The 18,641-nt window shown below is 49.9% G+C and overlaps 4 protein-coding genes across 4 annotated transcripts in view; 2 read left to right on the top strand and 2 right to left on the bottom strand.

The window, feature by feature from the left end:
• The first annotated feature begins 690 nt into the window (after nt 1–690).
• LOC123804384 (histone H4) lies at nt 691–1,008 on the top strand. The gene has a single exon (XM_045816627.1). The coding sequence runs from the start codon at nt 697–699 to the stop codon at nt 1,006–1,008; it is 312 nt and encodes a 103-aa protein (XP_045672583.1). The 5' UTR covers nt 691–696.
• Nucleotides 1,009–10,234: 9,226 nt separating this feature from the next.
• LOC123804386 (histone H3-like) overlaps nt 10,235–18,641 on the top strand; it is a 23,600-nt gene continuing 15,193 nt past the window's right edge. The window contains exon 1 of the mRNA XM_045816629.1: nt 10,235–10,538. Coding sequence (XP_045672585.1) covers nt 10,246–10,538 — 293 coding nt within the window. The 5' untranslated portion in view covers nt 10,235–10,245. The remainder of the gene's footprint in view (nt 10,539–18,641) is intronic.
• LOC123804385 (histone H3-like) overlaps nt 16,423–18,641 on the bottom strand; it is a 23,804-nt gene continuing 21,585 nt past the window's right edge. Inside the window, exon 3 of the mRNA XM_045816628.1 lies at nt 16,423–17,254. Coding sequence (XP_045672584.1) covers nt 16,832–17,254 — 423 coding nt within the window. The 3' untranslated portion in view covers nt 16,423–16,831. The remainder of the gene's footprint in view (nt 17,255–18,641) is intronic.
• LOC123804379 (histone H2A type 2-A-like) overlaps nt 18,191–18,641 on the bottom strand; it is a 632-nt gene continuing 181 nt past the window's right edge. Inside the window, 1 exon segment of the mRNA XM_045816623.1 lies at nt 18,191–18,641. Coding sequence (XP_045672579.1) covers nt 18,381–18,641 — 261 coding nt within the window. The 3' untranslated portion in view covers nt 18,191–18,380.

Below are 18,641 nucleotides of genomic sequence, written 5' to 3'. Positions count from 1 at the left end.
TTATCTATTCTTCTGTCACCAGAAGTTTGGACGACAGCGCAGTGGATTCACTGACCTCCACGAGAAGGTTTGGCAATATAATGTGACCGGTTTTCCTAGGATCTCATTTCCCCCGGGTGAGGTGAGATCCCAAGCCACAATAGAGACTAGACTCGAACGTCAGGGCGACCTCCCTCCCTCTCTCTCCTCCCTTCCCGGACATCCCAGGTGCCGCTCTGGAGATCCTCTAGTCCGTCTGTCAGTCTAATGACCACAACTGCTCGTAGCCCTTTCCTGTCGCCAGTCTGAAGCCTGGGATCCTCTTGGGGTTAGACTTGGCGCTGGCGTTCTCGTTTCCTTTCCTTGTCTGGACTGTTTGTTCTTGTCTCTCCGAGAAAGACCTTTCCTCTTCGCCTTAATTTAACGTCTCCCGGGAGCATCCAGGTGGCGAGAACCGAAGGAAAACACTGCGGAATCCGGAGGCCTCGGCTTGTAACCTGGCTGTGGCAGACAGAGTCCGCTAGAGGGCGGTGTGCGGGATGGGGAAGGAATAGGACACGTGAGCAACGAAATGAGAAACTGCGGCTGGGCGGGGACGATTTCGATCGCTTCCCGCCCATGTGCTTGAGGTTTTCAATCTGGTCCGATGATCTCGTATATCAGGGGCAGAGCCAGGGACCCGGGCATTGACACTTTTGTTTCCAGGTTGTGGTTATCATGTCTGGGAGAGGCAAGGGAGGTAAAGGCTTGGGCAAGGGTGGCGCCAAGCGTCATCGCAAAGTCTTGCGAGATAATATTCAGGGTATCACCAAGCCCGCCATCCGCCGTCTTGCTCGGCGAGGGGGAGTGAAGCGCATCTCGGGGCTCATTTACGAGGAGACCCGGGGCGTGCTGAAGGTGTTCCTGGAGAACGTGATCCGGGACGCGGTCACCTACACGGAGCACGCCAAGCGCAAGACCGTCACTGCCATGGACGTGGTGTACGCCCTGAAGCGACAGGGACGCACCCTGTATGGCTTCGGAGGTTAGGCCGTTGCTACAGGCTCTTTAGCGTACGGCAATTCCAAAGGCCCTTTTTAGGGCCACCCATACGGGTTTTGAAGGACCTGGGCACTGTTTTCTCAGTGTAGGCGATTGCATTTGGGACTTAATGGCGGGTGTATGTTAGTTTAGTGCTGCTTATGACGCTGCTTAGGTTGCAGAAGCTCCCTTTCGCTTTTTCAGCTTTAAAAGCCTAAACGGTTAATGCTCCGGGTTGAAGTATTTCAGGCTGTTCCTTGATGTTATCGTTTGTTAAACTAGGCTGTGGAAAATGAAAACCAGGAGAGGTCAACTGATCCTCAATCTCTAGTTTTGCTACATGTAAACAAAATGGGAAGGCATCCTAGGTTTATAATCTATATGGCAGTTCTGATTCTTGATCGTTTTTGAGTCTTGTAACCTGGGCTTCACCTCCAGCTCTTCAGTGAGAGGGTGAGCCAGGTGGCTCTAAGGGCCTGAACATAGGATACAGTTGTGTGCTGTGCTCACTTGAAAAGATGCAGGAGTACTTGCAAAATGTTCAAATCAGGTTATCAACCGTTCAAACATCCGAATACAGGGTGGGGCAAACGTAGGTTTAATTTTGAACCTACGTTTGCCCCATCTTGTATGTTAAGTCAAGATGAGTTCTTTAGTGCAGTTGTGAAATGGCAGTTGCCTGGACACTGTGTAGAAAGTATTCTTGGTTTCCTATTTTTGGTGTTCAATAAAAAGTCTCCTCACATGGATCTGTATCTCATATTTTTTAGATTTTGGTTCTTAGTACTACATCCAAGAAAATTTAGTCAAGGACCTATGAGATACTGTCTTTCAGTAACAACATTGCAAAGATAGATATGCAGAGCATTCTCTATCCTATAATAGCAAACATCCTATAATAGCAAAACAAATTAATAATCTTAATGTCTTGAGAGCAAATCTTCAAGTAACAATTCAGATGTGTAGCTTTCCCGATAGGGGCTTTGTGGTTAGGAATGAGAGGCCTGCAGGAACATCACTGTCAATATAGAAAGCACAATTTAACCATTGGTGAGGCAAAAGCAAATAAATTATTCTGTATCTGCACAGTAAAAAATAAAGTGTCATTCTCTATACTACCACTTCTATATTTTCTTGAAATGTGGTAGGTCTACACCGCTAATCCTTAAGCCTAATTATAGTTTATTAGCTATTACATTTTCAAGTAAAAGATGTTTTCAGCATTCTACGCTTATAATTTTACAGCTAAATTTGGATATATAATAGTTGAGAGAAAAAAGAAATGTCAGCTCCCAAAAGAAAAGCCAGCTGTTCCTCTGTACTTGGGTGTTCTCAGAACCAAACACTTGAAGTTGAACTAGGTTTAAAACATGGTGCTTAATGGAGATGTCAGCAAGTCAAAGGATGAGACTGGCCCTCTGGAGCTTATCAGAATGGAGAAGAAAAATCATAAATAAAATATATACATACATACTTAACATATATGGCTGAATACCACATGATAGCATATATTTAGTATGATAAGAAATCTAGAAAACTGCCCTGGCTGGTGTAGCCCAGTGTATTAAGTGCTGGCCTGTGAACCAAAGTGTCATGGGTTCAATTCCCATTCAGGACACATGGCTGGGTTGTGGGCCAGGGTAGGGGTGCCTCAAGAGGCAACCACACATTGATGTTTCTCTCTCTCTCTTTCTCCCCCACTTCTCCTCTCTAAAAATAAATAAAATCTTAAAGAAAAAGACAGAAAACAATACAAGATTTGGAACATTAAATAAACAAATAAATACAGACGATAATTACTATTGGAATCCTTCCACTAGAATATAGTAATTGCAGAAGCCACTGGCTGCTGGGAAGTGGGAAAGCATGGCTGTGGAGGTGGGGCTTGGGTCAGGCTGTGAATAAGGAGCAGAATGCCAGCCATTTTACTGAGACACACAGTAAAGGCGAGAGGTAGGAGGAGGACCAGCGAAAGAGCTGCAAGAACATTTGTGAAGAGCTCCAGGTGAGAAATAAATCAGAGGATTAGGTGTTAAAGATGTTTCATTTTTCCTTTCAATTAAAATCTCAGTTGCAACTGATAGCACTTCTATTGCAAATGTCACTACAGTTTTTTTTTTAACTTTAAAGGCAATGTAAATTGGATATATCTGAGCTTCACTGAGATACTCTGGAGAAGAACTTATTAAAGATTTGAAGAGAAAGCAAAGAATGATAGGAGGAGTGGAGGGAAAACTATCCACTGGCTAAACTGCTGGTTCTAAGTGTGACCTATAATCTAGCTTGGGGCAGCAGATCACCTGGGAACTTGTTAGAACTACAACATCTTGGACCCACCCCATACCTACTGAATGAGAGAAACTCTGGCAGGTAAAACCTATCAATCTGTGTTTTAATAAATCCTACAGGTGATTCTGATACACATTTAAAGATTTTAGAACCACTGATCTAACACTTTTTTCTTTAAATGAAACAAAAGTATTTAGAATCTGAGTATATACTACCCTATATTAGTTCACCATAATGTTGAATTTTGTTTTCTTTAGTGGAAACAAAAATTAGGTGAATGAACCTAGTAAGTTAGCTGTAGTACAAAATATTACAAGAGGAAAAAGGTAAAAGCTTATTTTCTCCAAGTATTTAGGGTAAACAAAAAGATGTATGAATAAAAACTGTAGTTGGCTTGTTTTACAGAATATCATTGGTCTGTATTTTTAATACTATTGAATTTTGTAATCAATAGCTATGTTTCTTTTTTCTCTTAAATTACTCCAAGATCTTGTCCTTAAACCAATAACTATACATGTCCTTCACAGTAATATCAACAGTGGCCTCGTTCTGGTCCTCCTACTCCACTAAATACTACTATGAAATGGCTTAACTAAACCCTCTGTTTACTATATGCAGCCTCTGAATATTGCCAAATTACAGAATATGCATTATGCACCTTTTTTGCATTAATAAATGGCTGTTTTAAAAAAAGTTTTTAACCATCTGTAACAATAAGGAATATGATACTATTTTAACACTTTGCTAACAAAATAACAACTTCTCATTTCCACCCAAGTGGCACAGGGGCTCTCCAAAACGCACTCCTGATCTGCCACTCTTCCCTCCTTGCGTGAAATCAGAACTACCACTAGAATGTATTTAAATGATCATATAACATTTACTCCGAGGTTCTACCTCCGTTACCAGGGTAACAGAGGCACTTAAGTGTCCCACTGAGCAATCAAATCTCGCAATTGACTAGTCTGAAGTCTTACCTTTTCTTTCCAGGCTCCTCACTTCTCTGCACAGGGACGCTATCCTCCCAGGCACCCAGGCTACATGCTCCTGAGCCGCCCACTACATTCTTATTTTCTTCTTTTGCAGCCTTTCACTCTGAACTTTATATTCTAGTTCTTAATGTACAAGTTTTCTCTCTACTGGGGCCCAAAGAATTATTATATATACAGAATGTTACTAGTATATATAAATATGTATGGATGTACAGAGAACTATCAGAAAAAATGTTCATAGAAATTTAAGAATGATGCATAGATGTTGGTTTTTGTTATATTCATTTAGCATTTCTAAATTGTTTGAATTGCTTAAAATAAGCATGTATCATTTCCTCCAAAATGATCAGAGGATAATAGGTAGGCAGAAAGGCTGATTTTTAATAGGTAGATAGATAGATAGACAGATACTCTAGGCTATATGAACCATGGCAAATTCTAGCTTTACCAAAGTTCAATCTTCTCATCTAAATGTTACTGAGAATTTGTCCCTAGATTGCAGGAATGTTTTAAGAATCAAAGGAGGTCTGTGTGGAAGACTGAAGCTGGGACCTGACATAAAAACCACAGTCGATGCCTGTTTCACCAAATCTAGTTCTTACAGACTCTCTAATCACTGTGGATGGAGGGAGAATATAGCCAGAATGTAGAAATAAAGGCAGATAATAAAGGTAAAGATGAGGTATAAAGAGCTGGTAGGGCCAGAGTTTTTAGGATTAGACAAAAAAAAAAAAAATGTAGTCATCTTAAAGAACCAAATAGACTCTCAGCTGATGTGATTTATTACTGCCCACCATTTTCGCCATTAGCATCTTTGCTGCAGGCATTTTCCCCCACATACCTAATTGTCTGTAAGGCAATTTTGCTGTTAAAAAACAGACAATATAATTGGTTGACAGTTTAGATTTGGTGGTTATTGTTTGGCTTCATTTCTCCACTGACACTGACAAAGTTCTTGCAGTTACTCCCATTTGTATAGGTTATTTAAATCCCACTTAGTCCACTTAATGCTGCAGCATTCTCCATGGAATGAATCCACTGCAGTTTCTGTGTCCACTCTTGTAGTGTGGGAATTTCTTTTGGATATATACCTGGAAGCACAATTTCTGGTTCTGATGATATGTTTATTTAGTTGACCTAAGAAGTATCAGGCTGCTCTTCAGAACAGCGGCCCTAGCCCACAGCCCACGAGGAGGGCACCAGTCGTAGACAAGCCCTGCATCCTGGCCAACCCTGGGAATTATTCAGCTTTCCAATGCTTCCTGGAATATCCAGTTTAAAGTGACACCTCATTATTGCCTTGATTTTCCTTTTCTTTTTAAACATTTTTAAATGATTTTATTTATTTTTAGAGAGAGGGGTAAGGAAGGAGAAAGGGAGGGAAACATCAATGTGTGGTTGCCTCTCACATTGCCGCGCCCTTCACTGGGAACCTGGCCTGCAACCCAGGCATGTGCCCTGACCGGGAATTGAACCAGTGACTCTTTGGTTCTCAGGCCAGCACTCAATCTACTGAGCCACACCAGCCAGGGTGATTTTCCTTTTTCTGATTACAAATATTTATGAGCATCTCCACATATATATTAATCTTGCTTCTCTTCTGTAACATTTTCCCCTACACTATTCATAGGGTAAAATCTACCCCCTCTAAGTTTGTCATTCAAGACACTCCTCCCCCCTAATATGCCGGCTGCTAGGTCTTCACCACTAGAAGGTCCCACAGGAACCCTTAGGATTTAAGAGGCAGTAAAAGTCCGTGCTCAAGAAAAGGTATGGGTATGCTGTAGAGCAAGCCCTTGCCAGGTCTTTGCCTGGGTTATTTTCCCCCCACTGCGGGGAGAATCTTAGGGGAGGGTTTCAATAGAATATTCATCAGCTTTCCAAATGTGTTTTTAATATGCTGATGTATCAAAATGAGCATATGGGGAGTTTGGGATTATTCTCTGGTCAGCTTTACTGCTTTACTTTGATCTTGGGTCTTGCTATAATCAGGTTTTTGTTATTTGTTCCCCTGACTTCATCTATCCTCCCATTTGGCTGTCACAGATGGCATTAATTAGGTCTCTGTTCTCTATTTCCCTAACCAGGGTGATTTAAACTAGGTAATCTCTGGTTGGGGAGGAGGGGTATAAACTGTTAGGGTGGTCGTGATGCAGGCTGTGAAAGAATTCATGCAGAGAAGAAAATGCAAAGTTTTTATTTTACTTTCCAAGAGAGGGAAAGGGCTAGGTGCAGAGGTATGCAGCAGCCCTGAGGGATAAGTGCTTTGAGCTTTTATTAGGTTATTAATTGGATTATAAAAGGGTGGAAGGGGTTGCTGTTGTGTGGCCCCTGGGCTGTTGGGGGTTTTGCAACAGGAAGTGTGGGTGGTTTTGCCTGGAGCCATAGGGGCAGTTAGTCACGTTCTATTCTTGTTTTCCAGTAATTTCCAGCCCTGGGGACAGAAGCTCAGAAGAGTAAAATGGCTTTCACATTTAATTAGGCCATAGGCCTGCTTGTAAATGGTGCCACCATAGTAATTGCCACTGGCTTTGTCCTTGCATAAACCATTTGCTCTCAAGTGTCCTTGGTTAGGAAATATAAGGTCTTGCAATTCACTAGCTGTAAGTTGTTCAGTTTGAGTGGCCTTGTTTAATTATCTTGTCTCAACTGCCCCATTCCATTTGCCCAGGACTTTTCCTAGCTTACTATCTGCCTCACTTTCAAAAACATACTTCCTGGACTGTACATAGGGAAGGAGAGAAACTAGTGGTGGCCACCTGTTTCATTTCTCAAAGTGCTCCAGACACAGGAAGACACTCCAAAAACTGGCTATACGACTAGAAAAGGGCGCTTCCAATTTTATAAAAAGAGCCTTTAACATGTTCAGTAACAGACAGGACAGATGAAAAGAAGACATGGAAATGAAAGGTAGACTGCTACTTTGGCAGTAGCCCTTCATTCATGTGGGACTGGGTGACATTCGGAGAGAAGATGCCTCCAGTGAATAACCCCAGCCCCACCTTCGGGAATGGCCACAGGCCCCTAAGTTAGGGCAGGACCAATGTCCATACTGTAAGCACTGGAGGAGAGATGCTCACTCATCCACAGATGAAAGGTGGGGCAGCACTGCTCTCCAAATGCCCCTTGAATATGAAGACTGACGTGGCCAAGGGGCTCCCCAGAAGGTTCTGGGGAATAAGATGATCTCCACTGAGGAGCCTCACTCGGGTTACTTTAGAAGGTGAAGAACTTAGAATTTCTACTGCATACTGGAACCACTTACTCTGTGTTGACCACTTAAAAGAACACCCTTTCTGACAGAGGTTCAATATGAGGACCCTGACAAAGAAGATACCTACTAAGAAGGCTTCCTGGTGGCTAACTGGCCTCAAATTTAAGTAAAAACAAACAGAGCCTAGCAGTCATTTTACACAGGGATCTCTCAGGCAAAAAGAAGTTCATGGAATCCTATCTAAAGCAATAGGACTGAGGCTTTCTCTATCCAATCAGACCTGTGTAAGTATATTCTGTCCCACCACTAATATCTTTACCAACCAGTCAGAGCAGCTCCATTTTGAACAGTCAGAAAAGTATCTTTTAAACTAAATTTCGAATATTTGGAGTCCTCAGTTGCATGAGGACAGGCCAATCAGGGACCAGGCACATGGCAGGGAATTCTTTATAAACCAGCTCCTCCCCCAGCTGTCTTGCATATATACAGGGAAGGTGGACAAGAGAACAGCTGTCAATTTCATGAACTATCCCAGTTTGCAGAATAGATGCACTATGTCTATCTTCCATTGGTATGATCATGTTAGCAATTTTCACCCCACACCTGGGATTAGAAAGCATACTCTGGTAGAGTTAGGCAGTAAACTATAACCAGTGTTGCTTAAATGATATCTTCAAAGGAATGTCACTCATAACAATGAAAATAACCCTAATAAATGCAGTAATATCCAAAATAGAATAGCAGTAAATACTCACTCAGGAACCTAAGGAGGAACATGTACCTTGACAACCCAATACTGTGAGTGTGTGTGTGTATCAGATAACTCTGAGAACATTTACTTCCAGCTCTTCAGGATATGCACGTACAAATCAACTTGATATCTGACCCATTCTTACTGATAAACCAATGGGCTGAGCCCTGGTTCAGATCAAGACCACCCTATGGAAGAAGATACTGATGACCTTAGCAGTCATCATCATGGCAGGCCTCATGCTGCAGTACCTGCCGCTGTAACTTTTGTATGGAGCTAAAAAGCAGTGTTCTGCAGAATGACTGCATCTAATGCAAAATTTATGATGTTACAAGAGGCTACCATAAAGCAATCCTGGGGCCTATTAGAATTAGCAGAAACAAAATTTCATCTTCTAGTGCTGTTAACTTTGCTGACCTTAATGACTTCATGAACTTTCCTCATTACACGCTCATTAAAATACTAAAATTTCCTACCAAACCACAGATTTCCTGACATTTTTAAACATGAATATGTGTAGCCATGTCATTTAACCGTGATTACACAGGAATGTCTCCACCTATACCTGCGATTGCCAAAGTCCACCTGCATGATTTCCCCCAATAAAGATGGATCAAATGCTTTGTTTGGGACACAGTGCTCTGAATGCCATCCTTGGTGCGTTCCATGCTTGCTGTCTTCCAATAAAGTTCCTTCTCATGAAATCATCTTAGAGATGCTTTTGGCGGGCTACTAAACTCCTGGTTCACTTTCAAAACTCCTGGTTCACTTTCAAAACCTCAATAAATTAGCAATAGGGCCAGAGACCAACCATTCCAAATTGATGGAAACAGCTTTTAGGGTATTCAATAGCAGGCATGTGGCAGAAGAAAAACCAATGTGTGTATTACAATCAGGAGGGACACTGAAAGGAGACCGTCCTAACCAACACAAGAGAGAAAAGTGGAGATACCATTCCCCAAATGTCCCTTGAAGATGAGGACTGACGCAGCTGAGGAGTCCCCAGAAGGCTTCGGGAAATACGATCACCATCTCCCCCGAGGAGCCCCAGGTTATCCTGGAAGTTGAAAGAGAGACAATTTGATGGCTTCGTGGGTATAGGAAGCACTTCCCTTGTACTGACCACCAAGAAAGGCACCTTGTCTAGCAGGGGTTACACTACAACAGGAATACCAGGAAAAGGCGACACCAATTGGTTTCTGGAGTCCTTCACCTATGAAATAGGCTTGGCGGGGGCTGCCCTCTCGCTGTCCTCACACAGTTGTCCTTCTGCGTTGTCTCTGTCCCCATCCCCACTTCTCAAGAAGACACCGCTCGTGCTGAGTTGGGGCCCATCCCGATGACCCCATTTTAACTCACTCGCCTCTTTAAAAGTCCCATTTCCAAATGCGGTCACATTCTGTGTTCAACATATGAATGCCCATACCCAGAAAGTGGAGACCTCCCCCTACGGCTCCCCCGTCCCCCCGACCCCCCGCCACACCCTCCCTGACCCGCACCCCGACCAGTGCCCGCTGCTCTGGAGATGGGCTCCTCCGCCTGTCATTCAGTCTCAGGGCAGAAACTGCTTTTTTTCGCCCTTCCGGGTTGCCGAAGTTCGCGGAGATTGGGATCCTCTCGTTGGAACTGAAGCCGGAGCTGGTTCTCTCGTGTCTTCCCCATCCCCGGCCTCCATTTGCCCTTCTGGTCTTCTCCCCGGGTGGGGGGGAACATTAACGCATCCGGGCAGCGGCCAGAGGGCGAGAACCGGAGGAAAACAGCTGCGGAATGCGGAAGCCGTGCCTGCGACCTGACTGCGGCAGACGGGGGTCCGCTAGGGGGGCGGTGCGGGGAGTGGGGGAAAGGGACGGGACAGGCGAGGAAAGAAAAGAGAAACTGCGGAGGGGCGGGGACTATTTCGCGCGCTCTGCGGTTTTCAATGCGGTCCGATGATCTCGTATATCAGGGGCCCGAGCCGGCCTCGCCAGCACTGAGGCTTGCGTAGTCTGATCGCAGTAATCATGTCTGGGAGAGGCAAGGGAGGCAAGGGCTTGGGCAAAGGTGGTGCCAAGCGCCATCGCAAGGTCCTGAGGGACAACATCCAGGGTATCACCAAGCCCGCCATCCGCCGTCTTGCTCGGCGAGGGGGAGTGAAACGCATCTCGGGGCTCATTTACGAGGAGACCCGAGGCGTGCTGAAGGTGTTCCTGGAGAACGTGATCCGGGACGCGGTCACCTACACGGAGCACGCCAAGCGCAAGACCGTCACTGCCATGGACGTGGTGTACGCCCTGAAGCGACAGGGACGCACCCTGTACGGCTTCGGCGGTTAGGCCGTTGCTACAGGCTCTTTAGCGTACGGCAATCCCAAAGGCCCTTTTTAGGGCCACCCATATGGGTTTTGAAGGAGCTGGGGCACTTTGTTGCCTCTTGCGGATGGGCCGTTCACACAACGGCCCCCTATGCACGGCCAGCGTCGCATTTCGGGAGGCACTGCTTGTAAATCATCGGCTGTCATATCTCGAACAATTGCAGCTGTGCAGACACGTCGGGACCCGGGTGTTCCTTGACGGGTGAAAGGCGCGCCACAGCAATCCGTGGGCGGATTCAGCTATTCAGGGTAGTGCTTCCTTTACCAGTCAAACTTGGCACTTCTCGAGTCTACGTTCGCATAGGAAACTCCATCAGGGACGCGGGTGCGGGCCTGGGATTGAGGCGGGAATTTACCTTCTCTCCACGTGAGCCACCCCACCCTTCCTCCCGTCTCCCTCGTGTCTCCGGGGCGCGCTTTCTCTTCCCTTTCCCGGCTAGGATGCTGGGGTACCGGCCGCACACGAGGAGGTTCCCCCTTCGCCGTACTTCTGCATCGGGGGCTCCCGTTGTTGACGCGCGGGTGCCGGCAGAGCACTTCTCACAGCTATCTGAACAGGACGTCCTGCTCCATCTTGAAACACTAGGTCGCATCACTCCGTTTTGGGGCGCGTTGGCGGTCGTAGTACTGAGCTGTGGGGAGTTGAAAGCGGCAAAAGGAGGCCCGGTCAAGCCACCTTCACTGTTAGACTCAAGGCAGCCCCAGACTTGCGCTCCCGAGGTGCCAGTTCTGTCTGCCACGCGATCGTTTTGAGCTTTGTGAATTACCGTTTGGGCTTCCCTTCCCACGTCTGCAGTGAGGGAGCAGGCCAGGTGGCTCCGGGGTCCCTGTTCACATTGGACGCTGTTTTGTGCCTTTCACTGCTCACTTGAAAAGCCGCGAGAGCACCTGCAAAATCAAATCCGACCGACAGCCATTCAGAAACCAGGGAAGAGGAATTCAGGCCATTAGATCACAGGTGAACTCATTAGTGCAATTCTAAAACAAGTGGGGTGAGAGCTGGCCAGTGAGTGAAAGGTGTTCTTGGTTTTGAACTGCGTTCTCGTAATTTTCTCTATGGCCGTGGTCTTCAGCTGCCTGCTATAGCCCGCGAACAGGTGGCAGGCTCAATGTAGAAAATGGGAGGCGGTATCTTTAAACAAGCAGAATGGGGTCGAAAGTATCCCAAGTGAAAAACAAGTCCTTTTGTACACCTCGGTTTCAACTTTTAGATGTGTATGAAGGTGCAGTAGGTAGTAATATGAAGTTACATCTGACTGTAGTTTGGGGTCAGAAATCAGAGCTAATGCATGTGTATACAGTATGTGTATACTGTATCTCTACATGTAAGGATCGTGTAGTTTTTTTCTGAAACAATGTAACGAGAAGCAAACCATGGGGCTCAGGCGTAAGTTCTACCCCGCCCCGGTGGGTGCCATCTTCTGGCCGTGTGAGCCGCAACATTCCCGGGTGTCTCTTCCTCACTGCGTTCAGTGTCTTCATCCATTCAACGGGAATAAAACAAAGGCCCTCTCTCCCTCCCTCCCGGGGTTATTGTGAAATTGAACGAGAGGAGGTGAGTGAAAGATGAGCCATAAGCCACCTAGGAACCCGGGTTATGATTCCTGCCCATGCCACGCAGCCTGGAAGCTGGTGGCGTGTTAAATGTTCTTCAGCAACTTGTGTGTGTGCGTGTGTGTTTTCATGAAAGTGATTGCGTGACAGTGGAAACTTGTGTCAGTGGGAAATGGTGACCCGCCCCCCCCACCATTCTTTGGACACCGTTTCTGTAAGTGCCGACTCCGACCAATGTGTAGCTTGTAGAGGAAAGTCACATTTGTATAAGAATCCTAGGAACTGACCTCGGAAGATAACAGGCTCCGACCTTCAAGCGCCCGGCTACGGGAGATTGGCTGACCTCCATCCATCCGTGGAGCCAGGGACGACGCACGCGGAACCGTCACTTGCCCTACGGGGAACGGACCGTGCTCACCTGCACGTAGAGGACTTTTCAAGCCCTTCCCTTGATGTCTCTGTTCTCTTCCCCTCTCCCTCCTCATAAAAGCCTCTGCCTCCACTGAGAGGCGGCGATGGGCTTTGAGACAGGAGAGCCCATCTTCCAGGTGGCCAGCACCTGAAAATAAACCACTTTCCTTTACGTGAACACCTGCCTGTGGAGTATTGGCTTTCGTGGCGGCAGGCAGCCGGACCCGCTTTGGGTTAGGATTGTGATCGGGCCTTACATCCATTGATACGTCCCTATTATTTACATCGTGGGTGCTGATGCTATGAATAGATTTGTGACCGCCCGTAAGGCTCCGTTCTAAGCCCTTTGTGTGTGTGTGGACCGTCCTATCTTTTTTCATCCTCACAGCGACCTGGAAGGGAGCGCCGTTGGGAGGCTGCTCTACACGCGAGGACGTGGAGATCCCGGTCTTTTTCTCTCTGGAGCCTTTTCCCGGTTGTGGGTCAGGAGCCCTGACGCTACCCATAAGGGACCTCAGGCCTTAACCACTCCCCGCTGCCCTTCGTAGCAGTGAGGTGAGGACCCTGGAGTTCTGTTCCCCACCCCCTTTCTCTTCTCTGTCATCCTCCTTCCTCCTGCCTGCCTTTCTTTATGTACTCCACGCTCAGCCCCTGACCGTACCCCCACCCTCTACCACATTCCTGGAAACTTCTGTCAGCATGGCTGAATCTGACGTCTTTGGTCATATGAACGCAGACATGCCTCCTCCCCAGATCGTCTGCATCCGGGAACAGATAGGCGTCCCGGGTGGGGGCGCAGGTCCTTGAGCTCTTTTCTCAGTCACTCTCACCAGGAGCAGGCAAAGTCTGGGACCGTGGCCATTCGTGGGCTTTCCAGACGCCCTGTATTTCCGTATTCCGTGACCCTGCCAAGGACGTTGGAAGTTCCTCCCAGAGGTCCGGTCCAGGCCTGCTCTTGGTCTGTTAACTTCAAGGACCCCAAGAGCCGGGTGGGGGTGGGGGGGGGGCATCACAGGAGGCCCAGCTCCCTCACTGAAGGCAAACAGCCGAAGGGCCGGTGAACTAGGCCCCTCGTCCAGCATTTCCTGACCAGCTATGGTGTGCCCGGCACTGCTTGGGTGCTGGTGCCACAGAAGTGAACCGGGACAAATCCTCACCCTGGGAGATACTCCCGGCCTGATGGTTGAAGGTAAGGGAGTAGGAGTAGGGAGGGGAGTTAGGATAGGACGGGGTTGTGGGGCGGGGAGGCAAGGAGGAGGACCCCAAAAGATGAGGGGGAAGAGGACGAAGGGAAGGGGCTGAATCTTGAAGAGCAGGGGCTCTCAGGGCTGCCAGGGCGGGGCATTCCACACAGAAGAAACAGGAATGTGTGAGGGCCCGGTATACTAGGGGACTGCAGATGTTCCGAGGGGTGAGGACGTCCTGGTCCAGCGGGCAGAACGCCCGGAACCTGGGTAGGCTCAGAGATACCGGGAACCAGACGTATATTGAAGTCGTTTCTGTTGGGATATTTTAGATTTCATCACTATCCGTAAATAGCTGGAACTGATCGAACGCTTCTTCTGGAGTGGACATGGCGCTAGGTGCTTTTTAAGAAGCGTCACCTTTAATATTTCCGACAACGGCATTGGCAAGGTGCTACTGTCCCTCGCCCGATTTTACGGCGGAAGCGGGGATGAGTGAAGCCCACAGAGGTTTCCTTGCTGAAGTCACGTACCTGTTCTGTGGCATGGTCAAGAGGAGGATTCAGATTTGAACTTGTCTGACTGTGGACTCTCTGCCCGTCATTAACCACCAGTGCTATAAACTGCCGTGCAAAAGAAGGCGGACTTCATTCTGAAGGGAACTGGGAACAAAGTTTCCTAAGCATTTAGGGAAAAAACAACTCTCACGCAGAGTGAGTGGAAGCTTAGCTGCAGGGCAGGGTGTCCATGGATTAAGGGAGGGACCATGGATGGATGAATGGAGGGAGGGAGGGTGACAGAATTGAAAGTCAGAGAGTAGATCTGATAACACTGATCTCATTTGGTGACTCCTGAGATTTGGACAAAGGACAAGAGGAGGGAGCTTCTGCCCTGAACTGGGTAACGGGGTGGGGGGGGGGTGGGGGGGGGGTGGGGGGGGGGTGGGGGGGGTGGGGGGGTGGGGGGGAGAGGGCGACTGGGGATGGGGAATGAAGGCATCTTTCATCAAGACGAGAAATATGGAAGGGGAGAAATGGCTTGGGGAAGCGAGATGATGCGGTTTTGGAAATAAGCGGAGTTTGAAGCACCTATCGTCCACCCAGAAGGACCCGGCCACAAGGCAGTTAGAAACACGTTGGTGTAGAGCCCAGGGCAGGGGTCTCAGCAGGAGATACCGATTGGGGAGCACTTGCCAGAGGTGGAGATACGGAAAGCAGAGGGGATCCGTGACCTCGCTGCTGGAGTTGCAGGGAGGCAAAAGACAAAGGCCCGCACGGGTGGAAACCACGATATTGGTGGGGCTGGCGGAGAAAGAGGAGGAGAACCCGAGAAGGCTGAGATGGGGACCTGGAAAGAAGGGTAAGGAGGACGACCGGGAGAGAGCGTGAACCCAAAGGCCAAATCCTCTGCCGAGGAAGCAAAGGTGTCCGCCAGCAGGGCCACGGTACCCCGTTGTTTCCCTCTACGCAGGCACACGCACCAGTCCCTGCCACCCCAAGGCAGAATTCAGCGTGCGTGCGGACTGTTTTTCACTCGGCGAAAGCAGGGTAGACTTTTCCCGGAACCAAGCTCGCCACATAAGGAGCTAATTATCAGGAGGAAGAGCATTTATGTACGTGGCCTTTCGTTTTCCTTTAGTTCTCATGTGATAGTAGAGAAGTGATTTAAGTACAGAAATCATTAAATGTTAAAACGTGCGTCTTCAATGGCTCCCTTGTACTGAGGAACTCAAGTTTGTGCCAGTCTACCACACAAGTAGAACGATTTGAGAGACTTCTGTGAGGGCAGGTAGGCCTTTACAGTGACAGGAACACAAAATTTCATCCTGTTCTTGGCTGGGTGTCAACAATGTTCCTAAATTTGAGGTTTAGACAGGGCGACTTCCCTGGAAGAAAGCGGGGGAGGGGGGGGGGGACGGGGCGGAGGCTGTTAGATGAAAGCAGTGCGAGCTCGGGGCGGGGCAGGCAGAGGACCGACACCTGACACCGGCATCTCAGGTTCCAGGGTCTGCTCAGCTGCTCCCGGGCCTGACATACCGGGCCAGTCTGTGCCAGTCTGTGCCAGTCCGTCCCTTCGAGGTGTGTGCCCTGGGGATGGATGAGACGATAGGTGCAAAGCTGTGCCCTCACACGCCTCCGAGGCCCGGGCCAAGAGATCCAGCCTGCGCTGGGGCCTACGCCGGTAATCAGGCACCCGGGAGAGACCTAGAGACACGCTCTGGGGAGTCGCCGTGATCCGGAAAAGAGGAACATGTGGCAACCTGTAGCAGGCCGGCCACAGTCCCTGCTTCTCCCTTCTTGTGACACATCTCGAGAGGCAAAGGAAGCTTTAAAAAGACGTGGAGAAACCGCGTCTGGGTAGAGTACCCGGAGAGAGAGGCCGCAGGTTTCCGGGCCGAAAACGGTCCGTTGAAGGCCCAGGCTCACCAGTGGCCCATAGGGTGCCTACACACACACATACTCCCCGCCCCGGGGTTTTGATTAGGATAAGAGGGTGGGAGGTTGCTACGCAGTTGTGGAGTGAGGCCCGAAGTCTGCCGGAAGTCTGCCGGCCGACCGTGGTGACACAGGAGAACCCGGAACCTGGAAGCGGCAGAAACCCGCGCGTCGGAGGGGACGACTTTCCTCGTCAGCCCGAGCCGCGCCGGGTGGGGCCATTTCCGGCGGGGGTGAGGAGTGCGCACCCGGTGGCGGGAGAGGTCCCCCGGGTGCACTCCGGGCCACGAATCGCCAGCGTCCCCAGTGACTCGTTCTAGAGGCAGCCCACCTCCGACCCCGGAGCCCCCCCCCGTTGGAAAAACAAAAACAAAAAACCACAGCCCAGGAGAACCCGACCCCGTGTGCGCGAGGCCGCCGAGCACTGTCGGGAACCCCTGTGAGCTTCATTCAGGGTAACAGGCCGGAGGGCGGCCAACGCGAGGGTTCTGCCCTTTTGTGTGGGGAGCCGCACACCGTCTGCACACCTCTAAGCGCCCTCCCTTCCCGGGGGCACGGAGGCCCAGTGGCACAGCCTCTTCCCAGTGATCTCGTGGGTGGCTCTGAAAAGAGCCTTTGGATGCGATGGAACGTCGGACCGAGCGCGCGCTTCTTAGGCCCGCTCCCCGCGGATGCGGCGGGCCAACTGGATGTCTTTGGGCATGATGGTGACGCGCTTAGCGTGGATGGCACACAGGTTGGTGTCCTCGAACAGGCCTACCAGGTAGGCCTCGCTCGCCTCCTGCAGCGCCATGACGGCTGAACTCTGGAAGCGCAGGTCGGTCTTGAAGTCCTGCGCGATCTCGCGCACCAGGCGCTGGAAGGGAAGCTTGCGGATCAGCAGCTCGGTCGACTTCTGGTAGCGCCGGATCTCGCGCAGCGCCACGGTGCCCGGGCGGTAGCGATGCGGCTTCTTGACGCCGCCCGTGGCCGGCGCGCTCTTGCGAGCCGCTTTGGTGGCCAACTGCTTCCGCGGGGCCTTACCGCCGGTCGACTTGCGCGCGGTCTGCTTAGTACGGGCCATGGCGAACAACAACTGCACAACACAGCGGCCGAGAGGGTATCGGTCCCGGGGCCGCAACAGCCGTCTTTATAGGCACAGTCTTTTCCCTATTGGGCGGGGCGAGAAACTTGAAAGTCCCGCGCTGGCTACCCATTGGCTGTGATGTCATCTTCCCTGGCGTGCCCGATTGGCTGGGGCAGAATCCTCCCTGCCCCCAGCCACCCGCCTCCATGCCTACTTTCCAGTATATGCCTACAGTTCTTCCTGCCTGTTTTTTCCTTTCTTTCCGGCCGAGTCGTGGTCTTTTGTTGTGTTTTTTTTTCTTGTTTGTTTTATATATACATATACATACACACATATACATATATTTTTAATCGCAACTGTTCAGATTGTTCCTCCGCAGCCCTTCACTCCCTAAGTCAGGCCACCCGCCATGCGCTCTCTTCTTTTCCACGTCCTGTAGCTCCCAAATCGAACCTCAGTCTCGGGTTTGGCCCCGGACCCCTGGTGACCTTGTTAGCTTTTCAGAGCCCCTTGGTCTGCAGGACGGCTTTTCCCGCCTTTCGGATCGCAAAATTGTCCCCGCCCCGGGCCCCGGATTCCGCCTCCGAACGCCTAAGTGGGGTCCCCTTATCTCCGCTGTTAGGGCGTCCTCTGGCTTCTGAAAAACCAGAAACCACCACCCAGAAAGAAAGCCGGCTCAGTTAGGCCAAGCCCCAGGCTCGCCAGCATCCCGAAAACCGCCTGCTCCACCCCTCCTAGGGCCTCAAGTGCCGAGCAGAGGCCTCAGGGGGTAACTGGGGAGTTGCGCGCTCGGCGCAGACTAGGTGAAGCACTGGGGGCCGCCTAACAGGACTTGGGCGGCCTAGGGCGGCGCCCGAGGGGGTTGCCGGGTCCACCTGCGATGAGGCTTACGGCCCGGCCCACAGAGCCCGATCAAGGTGGTCCAGTGCTGCTGCACATCTCTGGGCGGTTGGGAGCCCAACGGAAAAGACATTCCCCAGCGCCGCACACGGGTGGGGTTGAAGTAGCATGTCAAACAACTGGCTACTGTAACAGCTCTTTTACTGGAAAGAGTGGGTGGCTCTGAAAAGAGCCTTTTGATTTCACAGGTGCTGCCTCTTCGAAACGGGAGCTGGGTGGGCGCCAAGTGCCGACCTCACTTGCCCTTTGCCTTGTGGTGACTCTCCGTCTTCTTAGGGAGCAGCACGGCCTGGATGTTAGGCAAGACGCCGCCCTGGGCGATGGTCACTTTGCCCAGCAGCTTGTTCAACTCCTCGTCGTTGCGGATAGCCAGCTGAAGGTGACGAGGAATGATGCGCGTCTTCTTGTTGTCTCGGGCAGCGTTACCCGCCAGCTCCAGGATCTCGGCGGTCAGGTACTCCAGCACCGCCGCCATGTAGACCGGCGCGCCGGCCCC

Source organism: Phyllostomus hastatus, unplaced genomic scaffold (genome assembly GCF_019186645.2).
Source record: "Phyllostomus hastatus isolate PE091 unplaced genomic scaffold, TTU_PhHast_1.1 phas_scaffold_216, whole genome shotgun sequence".
NCBI lineage: Eukaryota > Metazoa > Chordata > Mammalia > Chiroptera > Phyllostomidae > Phyllostomus > Phyllostomus hastatus.
This window is presented reverse-complemented; position numbering and strand designations above follow the sequence as displayed.

Excerpts from the sequence above, each read along its gene's own strand:
- LOC123804384 (XM_045816627.1), top strand. The coding sequence starts at position 697 with ATGTCTGGGAGAGGCAAGGGAGGTAAAGGCTTGGGCAAGGGTGGCGCC.